Source organism: Phodopus roborovskii, unplaced genomic scaffold, assembly GCF_943737965.1.
Source record: "Phodopus roborovskii unplaced genomic scaffold, PHOROB, whole genome shotgun sequence".
NCBI classification, from domain to species: Eukaryota; Metazoa; Chordata; class Mammalia; order Rodentia; family Cricetidae; genus Phodopus; species Phodopus roborovskii.
The window spans coordinates 33,441,886-33,469,306 of NW_026125281.1; the positions used below are offsets into that span (position 1 = coordinate 33,441,886).

At 38.1% G+C, this 27,421-nt stretch overlaps 1 protein-coding gene across 1 annotated transcript; it reads right to left on the bottom strand.

The window, feature by feature from the left end:
- Positions 1 to 435: 435 nt before the first annotated feature.
- Chordc1 (cysteine and histidine rich domain containing 1) lies at positions 436 to 18,794 on the bottom strand. The gene is made up of 11 exons (XM_051198707.1): positions 18,701 to 18,794; positions 14,344 to 14,393; positions 13,979 to 14,035; positions 13,080 to 13,237; positions 11,142 to 11,245; positions 10,349 to 10,407; positions 4,899 to 4,969; positions 3,837 to 3,942; positions 1,655 to 1,774; positions 1,129 to 1,191; positions 436 to 903 (listed from the first exon to the last, which is right to left on the bottom strand). The coding sequence occupies exons 1-11, from the start codon at positions 18,762 to 18,764 to the stop codon at positions 757 to 759; spliced, it is 999 nt and encodes a 332-aa protein (XP_051054664.1). The 5' UTR covers positions 18,765 to 18,794; the 3' UTR covers positions 436 to 756.
- Positions 18,795 to 27,421: the final 8,627 nt, after the last annotated feature.

A 27,421-nucleotide genomic window follows, 5' to 3' on the forward strand; every position in this document is an offset into this window, starting at 1 on the left:
ATAAAATTTAGTCAAAACACCACAAAAAAACCCTTTAAATAGTTAAAAAAAAAAATGAGACTTTTTAAAAAACATTATTGCTTACTCTTTTAACCAAATCGATACTTCTTAGATATATTTCCTATAGTTTTAAATTATACTGGTTACAAATACTACAGGTATTGATGTAACTTTCTGAAATTAATTGCAAATGAATCATGTTAGCAGTACACACAGACGGTGACTACAGTGCTTCAGGGTTACTACTATAAGAAGTAACTACCTCATAGGGGAAACAAAGGGAAATTTTTTCCTTAAAGATTTTCAAGAATTACAGTAACAGAAGTTCATGGAAAGGCCAATTAAATTGTTTATGTTACACCCTGCTTTCCCATTTAAGGGTAATAGTGATATCAAGACAAAAAAAAAAAAAAAAAAAAAAAAAAAAAAACCACTTTTATATCTCTGCTTACAATAATTTATACTAACAAATACTACAAATACGCTCATGAGTTCTTTTCCTCCCTCCATACGTGGGGTAACAACTATGTTTCTACTAGTGAGGACACTTGAATAATCATATTATAGAAGTCAAAAGGAAGATAGAGGCACAAAAAAAAAAAAAAAAAAAAAAAAAAACAGACTTTGGCTTTGAACCTCATGATAACCCTAAAGTGGAAGATTGAAAACAACAAAAAGATTACAGCAGCAAGCTACTACTTCACCACACATATTAAGAATTCTAAAACAAACAAGAGCTTTCTGCTTCTCTTCTAATCAATCTGCAATATCTTCTTTTTCTTTCTCCTGCTTTTTGGCTGTGGGCAGTTCAAGACTTGCCCACTGCATGGGTTCCGCCTTTCTCATTGTGATCTCAATCTTTGTTGCAGTCATGGTTACATAACTCCGTTTAACATCAATCACCTACAACACATCAAGAGTAAGAGTTAAGCTGGTGCTTTTATTGGTCACAGAAAAACACATTTTGCTTATTCTAATGTTAAAATCAAATCTGAGGCCATTTTTATGCCAGATAAGTATCTTGATAGATAAACATGTTAGGGTTATATTCATGAACTTCCACAAGTATTCATTTTTAAAATGTTTTCAATCATCAGGAAAAATATTAGGTGAATTTGTAATACTTACACCCCATAGTTTCACATTTTGATGAAATTCTTTCTCTCCTTCAAATACAATGTGAACATTTAACTGAAATACATAAATTGCTATTATTTTGGTGTTAGATATTGAAAACAAGGCCTTAATATACACTAAGCATGCAGTGAGTAAAACACTGAACCACATTCAGTCAAGAGTGATAACTGATCAAATTCATACTCAAGGTTTGTGAAACCAAGTACAAATTATAAAGACAAGACTGTCATTACTTAAGCCATGACAGAATGTCAAAAGAGACATCCCCTCAGCTTCCTTTAAGAAAATCATTAAGAGAATAGAAAATTAACTGGAATACACACATATATTTTATGATTCTTCTAAGGTATTGTATTTTTTAGAAAACTCCAGAACAAACTCTACTACACTGTGATTTTCACTTAAAATACTATTTCTGTGAAAGTGAGTAACTTTCTGCTCAGGTTGAAGAACCTTAAGAAAGTATTAACAAATAATGCATGTAAGATAATTTTCATCAGTCCATTAATATACTCACCAGTGTACTATTTGCTTCTACTTGGCTGAGCTCCGGCAGTGAATTTTTAGCATACACTGAGATGGTAACTTCACCCCCAGTCTGATGCCAGTCATGTCTACATGGAACAACTTTTTTCCCCTATAATATAACAAACTCTTTGTAATCTTAAAAATCACCACATCTTCATCACCAACTTTCTCAAAAGAACTCATATGGCTAATAAAGAAAATTTTACCAATGCACAACTAAGTACTTGATGCCTCAGGGCAACAATGTCTACAGATTGCACCAACACCAAGAGGTTTAAACAAAAAACTGTGATACAAAATATATTAACAGTTTATGGTGTGAAAACACCCTCATTTTTCCAATTTGGTTTTTCTCCTTTAGTGCTAAACTGTTACTGTCTACTTTGGAGATAATTTCACAAGCCATTCTAAACTTTATTCCACTCATAGCCTATAGTCCACTAAGTACTGTCATAGATCATTCTTTGAAGACAGAAATAAGAAAGAAATTTGGTTGGTAAGATAAATAAGACAACACAAGTACTTGAAAGCATGAGAACCTTGAGTTTATTTGTATAAATTAAGAGTTTCGGGTGGTGATAGGGCTGGGGACATAGCTCAGCTGGTACTAAGAATGCTTTCCAAAAAATGAGGGACTGAGTTTGGAACATCAGCATCCACATAGAAAAAGTTCATATCTGGTAGCATGATTCTGTAATACTAGTGCTAGAAGGATGAACACAAGATCCCACAGCTCTAGGCTCAGAAAGAACCCATATTTCATAAAGGTATTAATAGAGGAAGACACCAAACATGGAACCATCACACCCATGCACACACACTGTCAATCAATAACTATTCCCATGATTATATTAAATTATTTTGTCCTTTCGTATTAGCACACAGAAAATGTCACAACTGACAGAAACCATCTTTTGATTGCTATTATGGAAATGACCATTATTTTCTAGTGCTACACTACGGTTTCAGCCAATTTTCCAAAATAAATGAACAGATTGTGAGTTTTCTAAAAAGAATAATTTAGTCAGAAAGTTCACGAAACTAAACATTTGTATTTAAAAAAAAAAAAGAAAATAGTTACACTTCATCAGGAATACACTCTTAAAACTTTGAAACAAAAAGTAAAGCATAATTTATTTTTTAAAACTATTTAAGGTTTTGATATCAGAAAATGCACAGGATATTTCACTTTCTGCTATCAAACATTTCTGCAAGTTTTATGGTCAGAAATCTACGACCCGAAGCCAACAACACTGAGTGAGACACCAAAGAGTGAACACGCCTCTAGCCCGAAAAGCTCAGTTGTAAGTTAAAAGGTCGAAGTTTTCTATGAACCAGAATGGTTCCTAAAAGGTTATCATGTCACCATAGCATAAAAGATTATGCTATTAAAATAATAAGACCTAGCATTCAAACCCTTACGAAGCAACTAACTGGTTTTCTTCTTTTTACCTTAAAGAGCTTAAGGGAATTATGTTCATAGCCCTAAGATGTTTTGGAAATAAACCCAGGAAATCAGAACTTATGTTCTGCAATTCTTTTTTAAGTAATTGCACTTTAGAGTCAACACTCTGGACACTGGATGGAGGAGGGACTAGGGACTATATGCATGGCTCACTGACTCTGTGGCCAAACAGAACTGGGGCCAACATATTGGTTTAGTAACATTAAATTAACAGGAAGTGCATTTTATGAAATAATTTTAAAATTAGGAAAAGGCTGTGGAACTCCATTTTAAAAATATATTTTCTACTTTTCTGTATGTCTGCACACCACATGCATGTATTGTGCCTAAGGAAATGGTGACTCTTGTGAGTGATGGGATCAAATCTTGGTGTTTTGCAAGAACAAGTGCTCTTCCCTGTGGAGCCAAATCTCCAGCTCTGTGAAACTGATTTTAATTAAGACAAAGATCTTTCAATATTCGCAGGTTTAAAGTATTTCTGAAAACATATACATACATACATACATACATCAGTACACACAAGGGTTATTTTGTCCATAGGCAACCTTGGGAGAATCAGAGTAACTACTTTGTACATACGCCAATGCTTCAGGTACCGTATAAAAAAGCTATTTTTTGTAACATAAACACATTCTAATCTCAGATCTTTTAGAAATGACTTAGAAGAATGCAGCAGGTCAGCAAGTGATTTTGTAAGGTTACTTACTGCATCTTTTTTAGTCCACACATGTTTCCCCTTTGTACAGCCCTCTTGGGCTAAGAATGTATTAAAATCTGAGGTTTTTCTTCTACAACAGCTCCAATATTTCATCCTTTAAATTAACCAATGAATTAAAATCAGTATTATTATTGTAACAAATACAGTTAAGAAATAAAAACTCCAACTTTAAATATTTTACAAGTATTTGCTAGTGAACAGTTAAAATGGATACATACTAGGGAAACTAGTAATTTAAAAAGCATTTATTGCATTAACTTAGCTTTTGAGTAATTATATAAAACAATCACAAATTCCAAGTCCAGTTTTTCACTGATAATGTAAACCCTAATTCTCCATGAAGCTAGCAAAAAGTGGCATGACCAAATACTCAAATATTAACACTTCAACAACCCGTTAAAGACTATGAAACAAAGTAGAAACTAGTGTTTCCATATGGCAGCCAATCTCACAGAAGGGAAAACTGCTACTACTAAGTGGAGAAATTCCCTGCACAGCTAACTAAAAATTACAGACCTCCAGGCATCTGGAGCATGTGGAAATAGCTGAACACTACATATTAATTGTATCACTATATAGAGACAAACTCAAAAATTAGAGTTATGGAAAAGCAAGGGCTTTCTTGGGTAATGGTGTTTTAGTGTCCTATGACCAAAAATTCTAATATCCTAAAAATGAATCAGAGTCCTTTAAGAAAAATAATTCAGGACACATGGAAGGACATGCCTATAAGTGTTCTACAGGAGGCTAAGGCCTGAGTACCCTGAGACAGAGGCAGTCCACATATCCATCCAGTAAGACCTTGCTGCAGATTAAATTAAAATTTCCAAATAAGAGCCCACTGAAGAATCACAACGATAATTTAAAAACTGTATTTTTCTCCTGTGTTTAATGAAGGCAACTGTCCTTGTCCTTTTCTTAGATTATTATAAGGATTAAATGATAATGTAGGTAACTTTCTCAAAAACTGCATGGCAATGTTTAAAGGCATAAAGGTTTAATATTTTAAATCTCTACTATAAATATTTTAATTAGGAATGTGTAAGTTACCCCTCATGGAAAATAGGCACTCCAGAATGATATACACAGACTTCGTCTAGACTCTGTAGACCCTGGTATGTCTAAAAAACAAAGATAGATAGAAAAAATTAGCCGTTCATCTCACACTTGTATCTTATACCTATGTGTAGTACCGGCTACTCAAAAGGCCTTCAGAAAATACTTAAATAACAACAGCTACAAGAACACTGGCAAATTCATCAAGGAATGGAGAATGACCCTCTTTGGACATGATTAAACTGTAGATCCCTGTAAAGAAAGCAAACAGAAGGTAGGCAACTTACTACACAAGATGCTATCAGCCTTTTAGGCATGAGGTTACAATGAACTATATTGAATGAAGTATTTAAATTTACAGAAACATGTTGGAATCAAGGGGCTTATCCTATGCACAAAATAGTTAAGTATACTCTGTGTGGGCATTATCAATTAATATGGGAAATATAATAAGCAATTCTGGAAGTTTCAGTAGAATGGTGACATCTTATCCCTACAAATGGTAAAATGAGCTGCAGACCTATATATACATCCATGGTTTGTCTGGAGATCCGGGCCCCACTGCTGCTGTACATGAAGGCTCTACAGATGAATTCACAAAAAGTTATGTTAATAAAACATGGATGCAGCTAGTACTGTATTTTCTAATTTTGTATTCTTATTAACTAAAGTATAGAAGATCAAAATTTTCTGTTTCTTTTCTGTAAGTACAAACAAAGTACTAGGTGTTTACCACCTTAGTACAAAAGTTCCAGGATGTTAGAATCTGAACTTACCATTGCTGCCACCTAAATGTCTCCTTTATCTTATTCAATGGCAGCAAATGTACTCAGTCCTCCAAATCTGGGTCAGTACATCTGTCCTCTCTACCTCTAAAGTTATCATAAAATCTTGTCAAACTCAAAGAAAACACTCATCAGTTCAACCTCATTCAAGAACTAGTGATTGTCCTCACATGTCCTTTGATTAAGAAACACCTCACATTTCAACCATACTCAGCGTCCCACATATTTAACTACCTCTGCATGAGAAAATGACTACAGCTCAGAAGTATTTCTACATAAAGCAGAGCACTGGCAATAAAGGAAAAATCAGAAAGACTTCATTTCATGAAAGTAGTTCGTTTATCAAAGACATCATCAGTTCAGTGGACGCAAAACAAAATATCTCTGACAAAGAACTTTTAACTAAAAGATAAATCATTCCTACAAGATTGTTGGGGAAAAGATGATAAAAGAGACAGATGAGATATTAAGGACATTTAGCCAGAGAGGAAAAGAACTGGTTAGCAGGCATACAAAAGGGTATTCAACTCTGACACACTGAAGTCAAGTAAATACTAAGTGAGAAAATTGTATGCTCTACCAGTATTGCTGAAACACTGATCTGACATGTGCCAATGTGCAGACATGTGGCTCCAACTCACAAATACTGACAAGTATATAGAATAGACAACCTTTGAAAACTACGTACATCTGCTAAAACTGAACACACATACATACAATTCCATTTCTAGTCACAAAAGTTATACACTAAAGTGGTGTTAATAGAGAGAGAGAGAGAGAGAGAGAGAGAGAGAGAGAGAGAGAGAGAGAGAGAGCAGGAAGGAAAAAAATCACTAATTGTAGCACACCTTCAACAAGGACATTTACAAAGCACCAAAACGGCAAGATAGTGGCTATATTCCCTAAAACAAAGCTAACATAAGTGAAAGAAGACAAGAGCAAAAATACATGTCAGTAGATAAAAAATAAACCTTTGGATAGAAAATGTGTGCAGAGTAGTTTTTAAGATCAGATACAGACAGCCAGAGCCAAGCAACAGACCAACCTCTAAGAGTCCAGTTGAAGAGAGGGAGGAGAGATTATGTGAGCAAGGGGGGTCAACAGCCTGATGGGGAAACTCAGAGACAGTGAATCCAAACTTGTGGGAACTCACTGACTCTGTATTGACAGCTGGGGGACCAAACTAGGCCCTCCACAGGTCGGTAGCCTGGTCTGTTTGTCGGACCTGTGGTAATGGGAACAGGATCTATCCCTGCCTGGTGGCTTTTTGGGGTCCCATTCCAAATGGTGGGATGCCTTGCTCAGCCTCTGTGCAGGGGGAAGGGTCTTGGTCCTGCCTCAACAGAACAGTGCCAGGTTTTGTTGACTCCCCATGGGAGGCCTTATCCTTTCTGAGTAGATGCAGGGCGCCTTGGAGGAAGTAGGGGGTAAGGGGAGCAGGAACTGTGGTTGTTATGTAAAATGAAAAACAAAAAACTTAATATAAAGATATGCTCAATATTGCCACCTTCATTATGAAAGCCTTCAAGTTTAAACTTGTATTTGTGTAAGTTCTAACAAATGTCACTATTTCAATGAAATAGATTGAATATTTCTAAATCTAAAATTTAATTTCTCATCACTAAAGGCACTTACATTTGGTATTCTCTTAATTTCAACCTATATAAGGAAAGAGTATTATGACATTCCCATGGTTTTGTTATTACTGTGATCAGTTTTACTAGGTATATCTTCCTCTCCCTATTTTTAGACTTTTATTAAGTTGAGTTTCCGCTACCACCTGTATTGCCTTTCTCATTCTCTTACCAAAAGCATCCAACTATGAACCCTGTATCTTCTAGCACAAACTGCCTGCAAGATTGGTGCAATAGTAGCACAAATGTTAGGGGCATAACAAACTGCCCACCTTCTGATTGGACTCAAGCCCTATTCCACAAGGTGGAATCCACACCTGAAACTTATTGAGGCTAAGAACTTGAGGTAGATAAGACTATGGGCTCTGGGGGAAAGCCTACTACTACTCTGTTGACTGAGCATAGGGGGGAAAGACATTGCTCTTCTATAGGTCCCATATCACTCAAGTCCTTCAGAGATGCTTCTTGTAGTTGGTAGTAATTAACACAGAGAAATTTGACAGCGGGCAGACAGTGGGAAACCTTGGAGCACTCAGCTGTAAACGAGATGTTTGTATAAAAACCCTCCCCATTCAAGGCTCAGGAACGTATGAGGAAGAGGTAGAAAGATTGTATAAGCCAGAGGTAGTTGATGACTCCAAGCAAACAGCATTTCCAGATATAACAAAACTAATGTACACATCAACAGACTGACAGCATGTACAAAACTTGAAAAAAAAACAGAAAACAGAAAATTCCAAAACAGAAGTGAAGTGGGCACACCGAACCAAGAACAATCACAACTGGTACCTGCTGAGTAAGGGGAAAAAAAAAAAAAAAAAAAAAAAAAAAAAAAAAATCAACCATGCTCCACCCAGGACAGGCCTCATGCTCAGGAGCTGTCCAACACAAGCCAGATTCCAGCTTTTGTATGTGTGCATTTTTTGTTATGCTTTGGTGATTTATTTACTTATTGAGAGAGGTAGAGAAAGAACATGGAGTTAGGTGGGTAGGCAGGATCTACCTGAAAAGGCTTGGGAGTATGAAGAGTATTACCAAAATATATATAATGAAAAGATTTTAAAAAGCTGTAAAATTTAAATTTAAAAAATTACCCTTTCACTTACTACTTACACCTTATACATATGAACTTACACTTCCACTTCCCTTCCACTTTAGTAAGCAAGGGAAGCTCAAACTTTAGAGAAAGAAAACAAACCTGCTGAGACTCCGCCTTCACTCTCAACTGTATTCTAACTGCTCTGGCAGGGACCAAGACAGCATTTTTATTGTTATTTCATTGTTTTACGAGTATGGTGTTTTGCTTGATCATGTCTGGTACTAAGTGTGTGCCTTGTGGCCAGGGAGTCAAAGAGGGCAATGGATCCCCCTGACCTAGAGTTCTGAACTGCCATATGGATGTTACAAACAACTCTGGGTCCAATGGAACAGAAGCCAGCACTCTTAATTACTTGACTGAAATACTTGTGTTCCTTATTTTAACTACTCAAACAATGGACTCCAAAAAACAAATTGCCACTAGGAATATGTCAGGAGAAAAGTCAAACGGAAAGGTCAGACAATGATGAACTTATGGTGGGTGGGACCAGACCTTGAGTAGGACTACTTAATTATGCATACCCCTTGTAGTGAGATAGTCCTTCTGTGGACTGACCACGCCCATTGGGGGGTGGAGCCATGGGCGGAAGTGACCTGTGGAAGGAGGTCAGAGAGAGAGCCGGGAAAAGCTCCCTTGCTGGTATGACTCGGACAGGAGAGCATCAGGTTGAATTTCCTGGTGTTCATCTGTCTAGGTTGTAAGTTATTTCTCCCTGAATAAACATCTATTCGGCCTATTTGTTTATCCTGATCCTTATTTAACCACGATAACCCCTAGCCCTCTATTTAAGCCACATACACAAAGTGGGTGCTGCGGGATCTTTGTCCTTCTTCCCAATTTGATCACATGAATAAAAAGCCCTTTCTGTTTTTCTCAGATTAATGTATCTGTTTAAATTAATGGGTGGCTGAACTTGGCTTCTTGGGGCATAGGCTGTGACCCTAAGTCCACCAATTACCCAGATTCTTGAAGGCACAATTACTCAAACTACACCATTAACTGTACACGTATCACCTATGTGCCAGGCACTGTTCCAAGTATTCAACACACAACAAGACAAAGAAAACCACATTATCATAACCCTCACCACAACAGAGAAAGTAGCTGGTAACTGAAGGAACCACGTAAGGTAAATAAAAAGTGTTACAGAGGAAAAAGTATGAGAGGGTATAGAGCAGACAGAAAAAGATCTCATGATGTTTAACCATACCCCACATTTAGTCAATTCTTAGCAACCTACTCTCCAGAATGACACTGCCTGGTCTTCTACAATTATCCAAGCTGGTTTCTCTTTCTCCATTTCCACTTGTGACAGACATCTCTCTTTATGTCTCCCTAAATTGTCATCATGGTACACAACTGTAATCCTGAACTCAACTGAGGGACACAAATGAAATTTGACACTAGGCTGGGGTAGAAGGAGAATTGCCTCAACCAACATAACAAAACACTTTCCCAAAAGGTAAAGGGTTACCATCATAGTTTGAAATAACTCAAACCCTCATCCTGGTTTAGACCTTTCACCATCTTTGCCTACTTGCTTTCAGATTACTGCCCATGCACCTGATTAAAACCACTGTGGTTGACCCAATCATTTGATTTACTTCTGGTCTGCCTGAATTATTCAATAGCCTATTCTTTTCACCTGCTCACATCAGAATGTGCTCCTTAGGCACAGAGGTTTTTGTTGGATAATGTTATCTCCATCCCCTGAAACAATGTAGAGCACACATACCAAGTGCTTAGAGTAAATTTTAATCAAATTAAATTTGTTCCAACAATTCTACCAGATGTTCCTCTTAGTCTGCAATGAAGTGCCCAACATGTAACTAGCCCCCAACTATTTGCTAACTTTAGAGTGTGTCAGAGTCCTATGCTTCAATATTAAAACTGTACTCCATAAGTCCAAAGTTTTATAATGTATACCTTTGCACACCCTCCATTTTTACAAGAAGTCCCAATCTTAATTTCATCACTGTCTTCTTCTGCAATGGAAAAAAAAAAAGGTAACAAAAGGTTTCATAATGATGTTCTTTTTAAACAAGAATAATAAAAGCTAAAACTATAATATTAAAATAGAACCCCACTGTTGCATTAGTCTTAAAAAATAATCTTTCTATTAAATAAACCTGATTTGAGGGGGAAAAAAAAGAGAGAGAAATAAAGAAACCCACAGCTCAATCGATGTATACATCCCAGCACTTGGAATGCTGAGGCAAGATGATTATGAGTTCTAAGACATCCTAGACCACACAGCAACATCCAAGACAAACTACTAAACAAGTCTTGCCTCAAAACAAAACAAACAAAAAGCCCTATACCTAGGTTTCACCTACATGCCCCCAAATGTGTTTTCTTTTATTCTACAATGCTGTGCTTATCCAATTTTATAAAATCTTAGGTAGCAGAAATCATGGAAGATATTTTTATCTCTTGGTATTAGGCAGAGGTCAAATGGATAATAAAATGTATTTTATATGATGCACAAAAATTTGTTATTTAAGAAATTCAATTGATAAAATAAGGGGTGATAAGTTTTCATACAGACATAATCAATGAATTGAATGATCTTTCATGGTATTATTAGCATTGAGGAATAAAGGAAGCTCTTCCTACAATGTGCTATATTTTCACATACTCAGTGCACTACCAGTATCTCTTTTGAATGGCTTCTTATACAGAAGAATATTGTAAAACAAAACAAAAAACACCGTCTTACCTTTCTTATCTTCTTCATTCCCTGATGACAGTTTAAGTTTATCAAGTGCTTGTTTTAGGGAAGCAGATATTTTTAATTCCAAGTTTGTCATTGGTTCATCTGGGCTGGAGAATTTTGAAGTCATATTATCATCAGTAGACCAAGGTATTTCATTGTACTTAAAAAAATTGATAACCTTAAAAATCGTCCATATGAAATATTTAATTTTTTATATCAAGTTATTCCTAATAAAAGTATTTTACGAACAATGTCACAATCTACCAACATTGTAACTTTTAATAAAATGGTTTTCCTATTAAGAAATTAAGTTTCAAAGATCAAGCCACTGCTAGCATAAAAAATAACTACACAGTGGAGCTATAGGAAGTGAGTAAAGTCTAGGAATATAAACTCTGTGGAAAGGACTGTATAATTCTGTTCAGTTCATCCACAAGCAAAATTCATAGCACAACTCCTAAAGCACTAAGTGAAAGCATACTTATTTGTATTAGTCAATTAACTTTATGTGCAGAGATGACATATGCAGACTTTAATAATAAATACATTTGTCTTATAGCTTCAAGTAAAATTTATAAATCTGTAGTCTATCATTTAAATAAATGGTATTACCTCATACTATTACTGTTTTTTATGAGGTCTACTGAGATTTAATAGATTTAAGGATAAACTATACTATGACAAAATTCTTGTGTTTTACTAGTATGTATTTTTTGAACTGCCTAGGCTTGTGTCTGACAGCTCTTAAGACTGAATTAACGCAGGTAGAATAAAAGCATTTTGATATTTAACTACAATCTATACCTCTATTAATGAGCTAGCAAACATCAAAAGTTAGGATTCGTTATAAATATGTGCGTGCGTGTATGTACGTATGTATGTATATACACACATATATTTTATTTTTCTTATTTTACATATTGATCTCAGTTCCCTTTCCCTCCCATGCCCCCCCCCCACTCCACGGGAAGGGTGATACCTTCCAGGAGGGATCATCAAAATATGTCAAGTCATTTGGAATAGGGTCTAGGCCCTCCCTCCTGCCTCTAGTCTAAGGGAGTATCCCTCCATGGGGAATGTGCTCCCAATGTCCTTTCGTGCACCAGGGATACATCCTGGTTCCACTATCAGGGGGTCCCTTAGACTGCCCAGGCCTCCTAACTGAGACCCACGTTCAGAGGGTCTGAGTCAGCCAATGCTGGTTTCCTCAGCTATCAATCTCGGGGTAAAAGTTGGGATTATCTTGTGCTATAATATGTAATAGTCTACAATTTTATTTAAGTATAATGAAGAAAAAGTTGGGAACACTGTAAATTTATAGTGTGAAAAAGCTTCAATTGTTTTTCATGGTTTCTCAGGCTTCTATTTACAAAGAACTCATCTGGGAGACAAAGCTGGAGCAGAAATCCTGTGTTTACATTCTGTAGTTCAAGTTTTGAAACAATCACTATTTAAGTGCAGTTTTAGGATCTTGTATTACATGAGTTAATCCACTAACGTGTTTCAAAATATAGTCTTGTTTAAACAGAAGGTGATTACAAACAATCTAGTTCTACTTCAAACCAAACCAAAACCATTTTTAAAGTATTCTGACAGGCAGGTATCCCAAGTAAATAAACTCTGTAAGTACTAATGAGAGTAATCAACCCATCTTCAACCTGAAAAGTAAAGTGGTTATGCCTCTGTTGGCTCTTCAATTCAAACTATTTGTATAAAAGGACAATTCTTTTACTGAATTCCACCAATCCACATGAGAAAGATACACCAGAAAAGAAGTACAGCTTACCAACTCTATATGCCCTCAAACATTAACGGGTTATTACCAAAGGAAAAACCACACACAGTGGCCACTGTAAATGCCTTTATATACGTTAAAAGGAAATATGCCAGCAAATGCCATTATCATAGTGTTACAAATATAAGCAGCTGTACAGAGTATACCTTGGCCTTTTTATTGCTTCTACTGGTTTAGGGGCTTGAATGATGTGCTCCTGAAATTTGGGTTTTAACTCAGATAGCTCCTTCTTCTCTGTGGTCTTGACTTCAGGCTTGACTGGCTCAGGTGGCTTCTCACTGTTATGCCTTCCTTTTGTACAGCCCTGTTAGAAGACGTAACAGGACAGTCATGCTTTCACTGATTTTATGTATGCATATTTGTATTTTGGGTGTTTTTTTTTTTAAAAAGCCCTTTCAAATTATGTATACATGCTACACCTCTTTATTTAAAAAGCTCTTAGCCTACAGTCTGAGTTGGTAGAGTGATTATCTAGCACATACAAAGCCCTGGGTTTGACCTCCAATACCACTAAGTCTGGCATGCTATCTGTATTTGGAGGCTGGAAGGTCAAGAGTTCAAGTCATCCTTGGCTATACTTGGACTTTGTGAGGCCCTGCTGTAAAACAAAACATAAACAAAAAGGTTTCAATCTAAGCTTCAACTTTCCTATTAAACTGAAATATGAACTTAACTCAAATAATCTTTTAAAATGTATTTTTCTTGTCTATAATATAGAAGTAACTTCCTTTCTTGGTGCCACATATAACAATGAGCTATCTCACTGATGTTTTGATAAAATTTACTTACTGCCTCTAATTGAAAATGTTCTTTATCACTGCCTGCCCATAACTTACTGCTTCTTTTTAGAACTACTAAAATCAAAACATAAAATGACAAATGAATAGTTAACATAATAAAATCTTATTCTCCAAAGCAAACAAAAGATTTTATAGAGGCCATGAGAGGGCCCTTTGCAAAGTATGGTGCAATCTGACTGCTCCATCTGCAGATTCTAGGAGGCTGTACCTTAAGAAAAATAATAAAGAAATAAAGTAGTACTTACTACAATGCTTAAGAAGTCAGAAAAATCAGTTGTTCTTCTCCTACAGCAAGACCAACCCTATAAAATAAAGACAAACAAACTCCTAAAACTGTTTTGTACTTATCTCCTTGAATCATGACATATACAATATGACTGCTTTTATTTAACTTCAAGCTTAGGCAGGAAATACATAATTGGGAAACTGGGTTAGGATTTAAATAAAATAACTTTATAACTAAAAAATACCACTGTCTACTATTGTCTGTCTTTAAAGAATATGCTTAAAGCACCCCAAAAAATGGTCATTAAGAAAAACAGACAAGCCAAAGGAGGAAAAAAAAAATATATCTTTAAGTTTATTATGCTGAAAAGTATCTTGTTCCTACCTTCAAGGCATCGTGAAATACCGGTACACCTGGGTGGTATGTGCAAGCATCTGGTCAAAAACAGAAAAAGAAAACAACAGCTGTTTATTATTAGAAGTTTAAGAATCACTCTTTCAGGTTGTTAGGGTTTGATCCTTTTTCCAAATGCAGGTAAATTACTCTTAACACTTTATTAATTCCTTGTATTAAAAGCAGTTAAATCTCCAAGCATATGCTACATGGAAAAAAGTAATACAAACTGTTCAAGAAAACATTCAGGAATAATCTACAGCAGTGGTTCTCAAACTTCCTAATTCTGTGACCCTTTAATACAGTTCCTCATGGTGATCCCCCAATCATAAAACTATTTCATTTTTACTTCATAACTGTAATTTGGTACTGTTAATGAATCATACTGTAAATATCTGTTTCCCAATGGTATTAGGTAACTCCTGTGAAAGGGCCATTTGACCCCTAAAGGGGTCCTGATCCACAGGTTGAGAACCATTGCTTTATATTCCTCCATCTTTGTAGTAAAATTTGCTTACTACTAAAGGTTAAGTCCTAATGATTCTGGCAATATTTCTTTTTATTCTCTAAAAAAAATCACACAGGTATACAAAGTATCTTAGTCACGACCACCTGCCTCCCTTTTACCCCCACCTACACTCACCAACCCATCTCCTTTCCCCACAACTTCAAGTCCACTGAGTCCAACTACCAATGCCTAATACATGCTTATGCATCTCTCTAGCTAGCCACACCCAGGAAGAAAAGTCCCCCTCCCCTTGCCCAGCAGCCATCAACTACCAACAGCTTCTCAGCTTAGTGTGGGGGAAGTCACAGACATCCTTCCTACTCTGTGCTGTAATATCTGAACTAGATGGTGTTGTATTGTGCAGTCTTGTTCAGGCAAGCACAGCTATTGTAAGTTCATCAGTCATGTCATGTTGAGAGCACAGAATTTCACAGCACTCCTTCCCATCTTCTTTTTGGCCATATCTCAATTATCTTTTTAGACAAATATCAAACTTCCACACTTATAAGCCAATCCATCAAAACTGTTCAAGAGAGTCTTTAAAATGATATTTTTGAAAAAAAAAAAAAAAAAAAAAAAAGGACAGCATTTTGAGTAACTGCTATTGCTTTGTTAGCATTCTAAACAAATGATTCCTAGATACAAACCAGAGAAACCAGAGTTGAGTTCTATAGTCCATTTCATAACCATTGATCATTTTGTATTTCCAGTCTTTCTCCGTATTACAGAAAAAAAATTTTAACTTGTGTAACTCTTTACAAAATATGTCTATTATCACTGGCAATGTGAAGTATTTTGTTTAAAACAATCAGGTAACAGATACACTTATTGTTGGGAATCAGCAGCCTGCTGACCCCCTGCCCCTGATGATGGGCATGGCACTCATGGCCATGTCATTGATACTTCAGGCTTCACCTGGCTGCCAGAGGACTCAATTACACATGTGCAAGCCCCCCTTATAAAGCAAGGGCACCCCTCTCTCTCTGGCCCCCTTCTCTTACCACCCCCTTGCTTTTCCTCTCTGCTCTCCCTCCCCCCCCTCCTGATTTCGGTTGGCTACCAGCTACCCCACTTTCTCTCCCCTCTCTCAATAAACTCCACGTGGGCACTGAGTCTCCTGTTTGTGTTTTATAGGCATTAGCTACAGCAAAAGAACAACATTTATTATCTGAAAATACAGTACCATGAGGTTAGAGAAAAACAAATTACTCTGTAATTTTCCTACTTTACTCAGCTTTCCAAGTTTAATTTTTAATTCCCTACAATATGATTTCTAGTGTTACCTTGAAACCTCTCTACACTCTACTAATATTACCTCCTTAGGAAGTGCTGGTTATGTGTATAAAATACTAGCTAAAGGAATGGAATAAAAAGAAAACCTGCAGGTTAGGAAAGGCTCCTAGTTCCATACAGCAGAGTTAGAATAAGGAAGTGGGTATGGGAATGTATATGCAAAGACATGAAGTTGAAAGGGGAATACCAGATCATTTAATTTAATGTACAACCACTGCCATAAAGTATATAATGTATACACACAGCTAGGCAGGACATCAGGACAGCTGGATCTTCACCATGTAACCAGCATGAATGAAACGTGAAAAATCACTTCTGTCAAGAGGAAAGGACAATTAGATGGACAATTGCCTCTCTAACATTTATCAGGTTTACTAGTTTGCAGAAATTCTTTTTAATGATGAAAAGCTACAACAGATTAGCCACTTAATTTTGAGAGCTTTTTTCACAGCTAGGTTTAGCTAAAATTTTCAGCTGCCACTCCTAGCTGCTGTGCTGCTTGTAAGGCTGTCTACTGTAGAGTAAGTAACACATGCAGGTGACGGTTTACACTTCTTTTTAACACGTACTTGATCACACACTAAAATGTCCTATCATCTGGAAAAGTCTGATTTTTGTATACAAGGCAAAACAAAACAAACAAAAATAAACTTAAAAAGAGATGAAACAGGGGCATGGAGAGATGGCTTAGCAGTTAAGAGCACTGGCTATTCTTCCAGGGGATCCTGGTTCAATTCCCAGCACCCAAGTCCCAGCTCACAACCGTAACTGCAGTTCCAAGGGACCTGACACCTTCACACAGACGTATATGCTGGTAGGTGAAACACCAATGTACATAAAATAAAAATATGAATAGATTATTTAAACAAAGAAACAAAATAAGACAATAACATGGAAATTAGACCCCAGCATTAAGAAAAGAAAGAATGCAAACAGACTTACAGCTATTTCTCTCTCTTTCTCTCTCTTTTTGGTTTTTCAAGACTGGGTTTCTCTGTAGCTTTGGAGCCTGTCCTGGAATTCGATCTGTAGACCATGCTGGCCTAAAACTCACAGAGATCCACCTGTCTTGGCCTCCCAAAGTGTTTGGATTAAAGGCCTGCACTACCACCGCCAGCAAATGATTTACAACTTCTTACAAAACACATCCATCTCTGTACTCCTTGACAGCATAAGACCATATATAGATTGGTGCCTTTAACATTATCCCCTTAATTTGTAATGTTAAATTATTCCCACTCCAAAAAACCTTTTATTAAATCCAGTGTTATCAATTGCCAGTCATTCACGTCATTCAATAAATTTACTTGACATTTATCCATAGACTCTGAAACAATTCCCACTTTGTTAAAGTAAATAATTTTTCTCACCTGCTGACTGGAGTTCCCCTGCTGTATATGATGCTGTTAATAGCTGCAAACTGATGAGTGTTTATTTACTTGTGGGCCTTTCCTAGCCTGGTTTTTTATATTTTCTAGGTACTACATCATTCCACATACAGACTTAACTTCCAGTAACAAGCTGGTATCTCTCCTGAACTTTGAACCAGAATCTAGTACCATAAAAACAATGCCCTACGAGGCATCAGTGTAGTCGGTACTAAAGCAGAACGTGCACATAACCCAAGCAGTTTAACAAGAGCTTGCAGACTGGCTTCATCTTTCTCTTTAAATCCTGCACCAGTTCTGTTTCGAAAGAAGTCACCAGTTTACTGGGGTACCAAGAAAAGTATTTTAATCCCTCAAACGTAAAAAAGATCTCTAATTAAGGTACTGCTTTTAAACTCTTTCACGATGCTGAATTGTGTTACCACCACACTCCGGTCTGCAGTGCGATACACTTCAGTGGCGTTCAGTTATATAACGAAGTGACAGTCCGATACCTTGCATATAAAAAGAGTACTTACACCTGCTAGGTGAATCTGAGGCAAGTGCTGTCACTTTGCACAATAGTCTAGTAACCTGCAGAATTATTCCACTCACTAATGAGATTCACTCGCACCTCTGAGTTCACCCAGCAAAGGTGCTTGCTTCCACCGTTCATTCTTAACTAGACCACACTGGTTTTTTTGGAGGCACCACTGGGGCTCACTTAATGCTGCTTGGCGCGGTTTAAAACCGCAGGCCCCGGGCAAAAAGTATACGGAAAACGTCGCTACTGTGCAACGGATGGGTAAAAGTCATTTCCGCAACCGAGTACAGTTCTTTAGCGAGCAAGAGATTGTTACGGGAGAGGTGGGCTGAATGAACACGTGAGACAACACGCTCTCCACCAGTACCCTCACGCAACACAAAGTCCAATGCAAGAATGGCCCAGTGCCCACCCGCCCGCTGTTTGACCTCTCACGCCCAGGCAGTCAGGGCCGTGACGAAGCGCTAACCGGGTCAGGTTAAAGCCCCGGGGCTGAGGAGGTGCAGGGGACGCCCGCCGAGGTGTGAGGGGCTCCGGGGGCACGGAGGTCGGGCCCTGCAGCCCTGCTCCGCGCTGCGGGAGGGGCAGACACGTGGGTGCCCCGGGAGCGGCTCTCGTGGGAAGGGTCCGCCTTACCGTCCGCGTTAGCCTCGGGGTCGAAACGCTGGCCACAGCCGCGGTTGTAACACAGAAGCGCCATCCCGTCCCCCAGGTGAAACCCAGACCTCCGGGACTGAAAGGAAACCACCGCGCCAAACGCCACAACTACGCTGCAGGCCGCTGCTGCCGGCTTCCGGAAGCCGCCGGGGCCGCTTCAGGAATTTTCGCGAACGTTCGGGTTGCACAGGCGCAGAAGAGACTGGAAGGCGGGTCGGAGCCTGGCGCTAGGCGGTGGATTCCCCGCCGGACTCCCTCAGGTGAGCGCCGTGGGGGTGGACCCGGACAGTTATAGATGAGACACCCGTGGGCGGAAGCGGAAGGCCCGGCGAGCCCCGTCCCCCTTGTGGCCCGCATCCTCCCCGGCGCTGGGCGCGTTGTGCGTTGTGCAGTTTCGGCCCAAGAAGCGGACGCGCTGGCTTGGCTGGGGGTGAGTGAGGACCAGACCGCCCGTTTAACCGGCCCCCTGGTCCATGTGCGCAGCCTCAGCACCGATGTTCTTCCGGGACTGTGCCAGTTTGAAAAACACACAGCGCTTTAGAATGAGCAGAATTGTGGCTCAGGTGCATTCCGAGAATTAACCACAATTCTAAGGTAAAATCTCACATTAGCTGCCACTTCATTAACTACTAGTCAGACGGTCGGTCGGTCTCATAAAGTTTCAAGTCGAGTGTACAAAGCACATCATTGCACTAATAGCATGCAAGCAGTGTTATCCCGAGCACACACTTTGTGTATGGAGCATTTGAAATAGCAAACACTTTTGATGATAGATGCACCGAAAAAGATGTGAACTTTTTCCAGCGGTCCCAAGTTCATGCAGACCTGTTCACAGTCTTCTCATCCCAATAGTAGACTTCTCATTTTCCATATCCTTTTAACGCCTAGAAATATCAAATTTACGTATTACCCCAATATAAATAAAATGTATTCGGTTAACCTAAGATGACTTCCATGTTATGTCATTGTTAAGTCATTTATGGTCGGGAATGGTGTGTTGAAATCTGTCATTTACACGTTCTCCTATAATCTCCCCAACTTAATTGTGCCCAGATCAGCAATCAATTTATTGTATATTGCTTCTCTTTTCTTCTCCCTAGGAAGTACCTAATACTGTGTAAAACAAGGGTGTTTTTTTTTTTTTTTTTTTTTTTTTTTTTTGGTGGTGGTGGTGGGGTTCTCTGTGTAGCTTTAGAGCTGGCCCTGGAACTCACTCTGTAGACCAGGCTTACCTCCAACTCACAGAAATCATTTTGTTTCTGCCTCCAGAGAGTTGGGATTAAAGGTTTGTGCCACCACTGCCCATCTAGGGCTTAAGCCTTTTAAATACTTTGTAAGTTTTTAAAGACTATATATTGCTAATTGATTTCTAAAAGGTGGTACCAATTTGCATTTTACCCACAGATATCTACTATAGTAGAAAATAGAACTTAATCATAAATAACAAGAAATAAACATGGAGTTCTAAAAAAGTTTTTATTTTGGCTAGTTCCAGTGTTGCATACCATAGTGTCACAATGCCATTATTGGATTGTTAGATGATATTAAGTAGTCTTAATATTTAATATAAATTGTTTTCACAGATACACATTTACATTCAGAAGATAATTGCTCTTAGTATAAAAATTTAAAAAAAATACAAAAATGAGGTTACAAAAATGAGCATCTGGGAGAGTTCTGAGTATACACGACCAGATTGAGCTGGGCCATTTGTGAGAGAGGTTGACGAAGGGAAACAGGAGCCAGGTGCTACAGTCTGGAGACAAAGGTACAGAAGTGGCAGTGAACTAAAATATCTGGATTATGTAGGGAAGAGCCTCTGGAGAAAGGCAGAAGGGTTCAGGGTAGAGGGTGATTCCATTTAACAGGTAGGGACTGAGGGATTCAAGGAGAACATAATGGCCAAGTCTGCTTTGGTATTTTAAGTGGGCATTTCAGCCCTTTGTCCAGGGGTGGAAACTTAATATCTTGCAGATCTTTCAGAATTGCTGAACATCTTTAAATGTGAACTGCTCCAACACCTCAAGCTTTTGAAGTTATTTTTTTTAAGTTGGGGTTTTTTGTTTGTTTGTTTGTTTGTTTGTTTTGTACACAGGGTCTTATTCACACTGGGCTCAGTTTGACTGTGAAGCATAGAATGATCTTGAACTCCTGATCTTCTGTGGTTACCTTCCAGTTGCTGTGATTGTAGATATTACCATTTACTCTATTACTAAGCTTGCTATGCTGCTAGAGATTGAATTTACAGCTCAATGTGAGGCAAACACCTACTTACTGAACTAACATGTGTCTTTAAATGGGCAACACGAATTGGACTTGTTTTTTTCTTTAATTGGGGGGGTCTGTATGGGTTGGGGGAGGGACCCACAGGTGTTGGGGGCAGATCTGGCAGGACTGGGAAGTGTGCTCTGGTTCATGATGTGAAATTTCCAAATAATCAATAAAAATATTATGAAAAAAATGAAGATTACAAGATGGGTGATTCCATCAGTCAGGAGGCTAAAATAGGGTTGTGAGTTTAAGATCAGGGTGAAATACTAGTATCGTCAGGACCTGAGAACTGATGAAGAAAAGTATGCAAACACAAAGACCCTTTATTTTGCAGAAACAGCTAGCATACAAGGGTAGATCATCCACACAGTGGGGATGACAACCCAGGAGAAAGTCATGAAGGCCCTTGGTGAGTGAGCTAATCTCTGTTCCAATTGGGCAGTCACGGAGCACTTACATGGGGTGAATGTTGATTGGACAGGGCTAGTAACAGTTTCACCCATTGTGAGCTTTTTAGTCATATATGGTCAGTAACAGCCGTATCCTGCAACTTTGGGTCTCCCAGCCTTATAAGGCCAATTTTGAAACTGTTTAGCTTATTAGCTAAACTTGGCTGGGGCACTTTGTGGACCCAGGCTTAGGTCATTATCTACAATGGAGTTCCTCTGTGTCTAACATGGCATTATATTCTGACCTCTTCACTGTAACTTCTCCAATAAATAAACAAATAAACAAGATATTACAAACATGAATACATTGGAGTCCTTCCTTTTTCTTTTTGTTTTTTTTTTTGAGACAGAGTATAGCATAAATATTAAAATCCCAGAGACTGATACTGGGGTTCAACTTAAGTGAAGATCAGAAAAACAAAGCATTCAGCCACTAGCTCTTATCTCTATCTCAGACTGAAAAGTCCGATCCTGTCTCCAAGAGTTCTCCATCCAGCCTTAGACTGCTGCCTCTCTGCAGCTGGCTCCTATCTTTTATACCTCTTTAGTGCTGGGATTAAAGGCCTGAGCTCTGTTACTCTTTTAGACTGATTCAATCTCGTGAAGCCCTATGTGGCCTTGAATTCAGAGAGATCCATCTGCCTTTGTACCCTGAGCCCTGGGATTAAAGATGTATACTACCACTGTCTGGCTTCCATGGCTAACCAGTATGGCTGCTTTGCTATTTTGACCTCTAGTGGCTTTAATAAATCATAATATATTACAGAGTTTCTCTGTAGCTGAAATTCTCTCTGTATACCAGATTGGGCCTCAAACTCATAGAGATCCGCCTGTCTCTGTCTCCCTGGTGTGTAACGAGTATGGTTTTTCCGCCCGCCACCGCTGGTCTTGTCCTGCTGCCGCGCCAGCCCCAAATAACACACAGAGACTCTGTATTTGATATTATACTGTTGGCCCGGTTACTTGTTTCTTATTGGCTAGCTCTGCCTTTATTATTAACCCATTTCTGCTGATCTATGTATTTTCACATGGCCTTCTCTTACCGGGAGGCGGCTGGCGTCCAGCTCTCTCCAGACTCTCCATCTTGACTCCTCCTTCCTACTTCCTATTGCCTCCTTGTCTCCTAGTCCCTCCTATCTTCCTTTCCTATTGGCCAACAGTGCTTTATTATTAACCAGTATGAGAAACATATATACATAATGGCATCTCCCATCATCTCCTTTTTTCTGTCTAAATAAAAAGAAGCATTTTAACCTTAACATAGCAAAATATATTATACAACAGTTATCAAGTAAGAATCACAGTTAACAATATTTAGTCCATTAACATTTAGCAAGATTTGAAGAAAATATTTCATCATCTATTCTATCTTTGTGTGTCTAAAGTCTACGTAACTTATCTTTAATCCTAACTAATGAAAACTATAACCATAACTACCTGTCTTCAACTCCTTCAAAGACCACAGAAGGATAATATATAAGCTCTAGAAATGACAGAGACAACTCACTGCCTGGTTACCCGAAGTTCTTTTGTAATCTTCCATCTTCAGCCCATAGGCCATAGTGTGTCTAGCAGACTCTTCAGCAACGCAGGAAACTTTAAACTGTCTTTTTGTATTGGCAGTTTATCAGTCACTTTTCTCTGTGTCCTGCATACTGCCTCGCAGACTCTTCCATGAAGCAGGAACTCTGTAGCAATGTCCATCTTGAATCAGCAGTCACTTTTCTGTGGGTCCTGCATGTCCAGTTTATACAGCATAAAGTCAAACAGTCCAAACAAGAGCAGTATCTTGTCCAAATGGCTTGTCTTGCCATACTAGAAGCAAACTCTATAACGAGTTTCTTCAATGTCCATCTTCCTTTCTGACGCAGGTGGTGTTGCCAGGAGCATTTATGTCTCACCCTAAGCCATTTTAAATGCCATATTCTGTAGGTCTTTGAAAGGTTTGAAGAATGCCTATCCATCTCAAATACATCTCTGTATATCTAGAAATCCTAACTAACTTAACTATAAGTTCTGACTATCATAGGTAACTATAATCTGTACTACATTATACATTACATTTCTAACTGAGCTCAATAAACACAATACCTAAACAAGAGGAGAAATATACATATCATCAAATTGACTTTAAATTTGTATCAATAAATGAAAATCCATTCAAAAACAAAGTAATCAATAAATGAAAATCCATTCCAAAACAAAGTATTCATATCTATACCATAATCCCCTTTTTACCTTTAAAAAGAATTGGCTGTGCTCATTAACCGTTTATAACCAAGTCCATTTAAATGAAAACAACATTTATAAACAATATTTGGGAATTTGGGCTCGTTCTTTCCAAACTACTTTCTGATGACAGGGGGCGCTGTCATAGGGGATCCTGAGAAGATGCAGAAATCTTGGCTGTAGTCTGCAAGGCTGCTTTGTTCAGCTGTTTTGAATGTAGGATCACCTGGTACTCTGTTTCAGGTGGTCTGGCTTGCTCAAACCACATTAGTCTGGAAGGAATCCACAGCTTTTTATTTCCTGTTGAAACAAAAATAGAAATCCTTTTCCCCAGTAACTTGCCCTTAGACTTAAATTTTTGAGTCAAAGCATTTTAAAAATATATATATGTAGGATCACCTGGTACTCTGTTTCAGGCGGTCTGGCGTGATCAAACCACATTAGTCTGGAAGGAATCCACAGCTTTTCATTTTCTCAGCAGTAATTTCTTACAATGAATTATTTGCTTAAAACTTTTGTTTTCAGCTCTGCAGTTAAAAAGGACTTGAATGAAAACAAAATGTTGAAATATATGCATTCTTACCAAACATCTTTCTTTTTATTTATTTATTTATTTTTCTTATTTTACATATCAATCTCAGTTCCTTCTCTGTCCCTTCCTCCCTCTTCCCCACCCTCCCATCCCCCTCCCCCACTCCACATGTAGGGTGATGCCTTCCTGGAGGGATAGCTCAGCCTTTAAAGGCTAGGCTCACAACCAAATATCTTTCTTAAAAATTAAACCTTTAAAAGTGAAATTTATTATAGCTCACTTTTATGGATTAAAAGTTCTGCAGAGGCAGGCAGTGGTGGCATATGCCTTTAATCCCAGCACTTGGGAGGCAGAAAAAGGTGGGTCTCTGTGAGTTCCAGGACAGGCTCCAAAGCTACACAGAGAAACCCTTTCTCAAAAACAACAACAACGACAAAAGGTTCTACAGAAAAATGATAATTTTACATACAGTGGTTTATGCTATTGTCAATTAGGAATGACTTCCTTATGCGATAATGACAAGCATCTTCTAAAAAATTATATTTTTTATCTAAAATATTAGCTTTTAAAAATGACTTCAGTTTTTAATCAAAATTTGTCTCCAATGATACACATAAATGCTAGACAAATTGTCTTGCTGAGACTACCAAAGTTTTGATTTTTATTTCAAACTCCATTACTTGTATTACGTTTTTCTGAAATCTTATCTATGCAGGAAATTACTAAATCTTTCATTCCTGACTACATTTTACATTCCTGACTCTAATTTTGAAGTATTCTGAATAATACTATCTTAAGAATGAGATGGTGTGTCTTGTGGTTTCCTTCCTTCTAAACTAGGAATGTATTGTGCAGTTTGTTATGTGAAATAAGCACATTTTAAGAGACTATGAGGAAATTAAAGTGTACTTTATTTGTCTCATTAAAATGTAACTTGTAGAAAGCAGGAATTTATATTTCTTTTTTCATTATTATTATACTATTTCTTGAGTTGATGCAGCAATGATAGACATAGTACCTAATATATATTGAACATGTATACAAACACATATGTATGTATGTATGTGTGGTGATTTACAAGAAAATGGCCTTTCAAGAAAGTGGCACTATTAGGAGGTGTGGCTTTGTTGAAATGGGTATTGCTTTGTTGAAGGAAGTGTGCCACTGTGGAGGCAGGTTTTTAAGTCTCATATATGCTCAAGCCATGCCCAGTGTCTTAGTTCATTTCCTATTGCCTACATGTCAGTATGTAGAACTCTCAGCTTCTTCTCTAGCCTACCTGCATGCTGCAGTGTTCCACCATGATGATAATGGACAGAACCTCTTAACTGTAAGCCACCCCAATTAAATGTTTTCCTTCATAAGAGTTGCTGTGGTCATGGTGCTTCTTCACACCTAACTGACTATGAAAAGAACTCAATAAGTAAATTTACAGTCACATTTGAAGCAAAATTAAGAATCAAAACAAACTGAAATAAATTAGTTTAGAAGTGCACTAAATGCAGCAATATTAAATTGGAAAAGCATATAGATAAGAAAGTGATAAGGTTTTCATGAATGCAACAGAAGGAATACTTGCAGATATAGGAGTTAATTTTTTTATTTAATTTATTATTTTACATGTCGATCCCAGTTCCCTTTCCATCCCTCCCTCCCTCCCTTCCTCCCTTTTATCCTTTCTGCCCCCTCCCATGCACTCTGACCACCCTCCTCTCCCATCCCCCCACCCCAATTCCACATATAGGGCAATGCCATCCAGGTGGGGTCATGTAGGTCTGACAGGTCATTTGAAGTAGGGCCTAGGGCTTCTCTCCTGTCTCTAGGTTAAGGGAGTGTCCCCCCACACCCCCATGGGGGATGTGTCTGCAAGGTCCTTTTGTGCACCAGGGATACATCCTGGCTCCACTGTCTGAGGTCCCTTAGACTGCTCAGTCCTTCTAGCTGAGACCCATATTCAGGGGGGCCTGAGTCAGTGCCATGCTGGCTTCCCAGCTATCAGTCTGGGGGCCCATTAGCTCCTCCTTGTTCAGGTCAGCTGTCTCTATGTGTTTCTGCAACCTGGTCTTGTCCTCTCCCTCTGCATCTGGATTATCTGGATTCTAGTTCAACTCAGTGTTTAGGTATGCGTGTTTGCTTCTGTTTCCAACAGGTATTAGATGAGGGCTCCATGGATAAGTTAGTTGTTGATCTCACTATTGGGGAAGGGCATTTATGGTAGCCTTTCCATGGTTGCACAAATTGTTAGTTGGCAGCAGTCTTGTAGGTCTCTAGATCTTTCTTTAGGTTCAGTTTTCTCTTCAAACCAATAATGGCTCCCTCTTTTATGTTCTCTCTCTGGCTCCCTCCCTCCCTTCCCCCCCCTCTCTCTCTCCTGTCTTCTATTCCTACCCTGACTCAATCTTACTAGTCGCACATGCTTTCCTCTCCTGCCCCTCTCTTTCTTCTACTTATCTATAGGGGTTAATTTGAAGCTTCTCTTTAAATAATGAAGAATATAAGTAGAGATAACTATATATATCTTGCCAAGCTCAACTACATAGATGAAATGTAAGAATTGTTTTGTTCCACAAGATGGCAGCAAAGATTTATTTTGGTACAACTAACCAGTCATCACTCCAAATGAGTGAACATGAAAGATTTTGTTGTTTTGCTTTCCTTTCTGCTATTCCTTACTGGACTTTTAATTAGAAAATTTCTATACTCAGTCCTTACTGTTTTGATGTCCTTTAGTACCTTATCTGTACTTCATGCTTTCCACTTCTATTTAAATTTTAAAATATGGCCTACATAATGACATTTCTGTCAAAGACAGGCAACAATTTGACAGTTAGCTTATGACATCATCTTAGAACATTTCCATACTGATATTATTGAATTTCAGTGAATGTCCATGAGTTTTTGGTGATGCTGCCATTAGTGTAGCACAAGGAATTTTTTTTTTTTTTTTTTTTTTTAGTACAAGATACTTGGTAATGGCAGTAAATGACTGTTACTAGTTTTTGTATTTCTTGTCTTATGATTTTAGAGTATACTTGTACTTTCCATCAAAATTTACTCACAGCAACATGCTGTGTTTACAACCACTTCATATATCTTGTGCCTATTATGTCTCTTGCTTGTTCCAAGAGGCAATGGAAAGCAATTGACCAAAGTCATCTTTCATGTGCCTTCTGTAAAAACACATTGTTATCCTCACATAACAATGAAGCTGTCTAATGT

Coding starts and splice junctions, on each gene's coding strand:
- Chordc1 (XM_051198707.1), bottom strand. CDS start 18,764: ATGGCGCTTCTGTGTTACAACCGCGGCTGTGGCCAGCGTTTCGACCCC. Junction 3,943..4,898: donor GTGCCTATTTTCCATGAGGG/GTAACTTACACA, acceptor GTTAATTTAAAG/GATGAAATATTGGAGCTGTT. Junction 1,192..1,654: donor TAGAAGCAAATAGTACACTG/GTGAGTATATTA, acceptor TATGTATTTCAG/TTAAATGTTCACATTGTATT.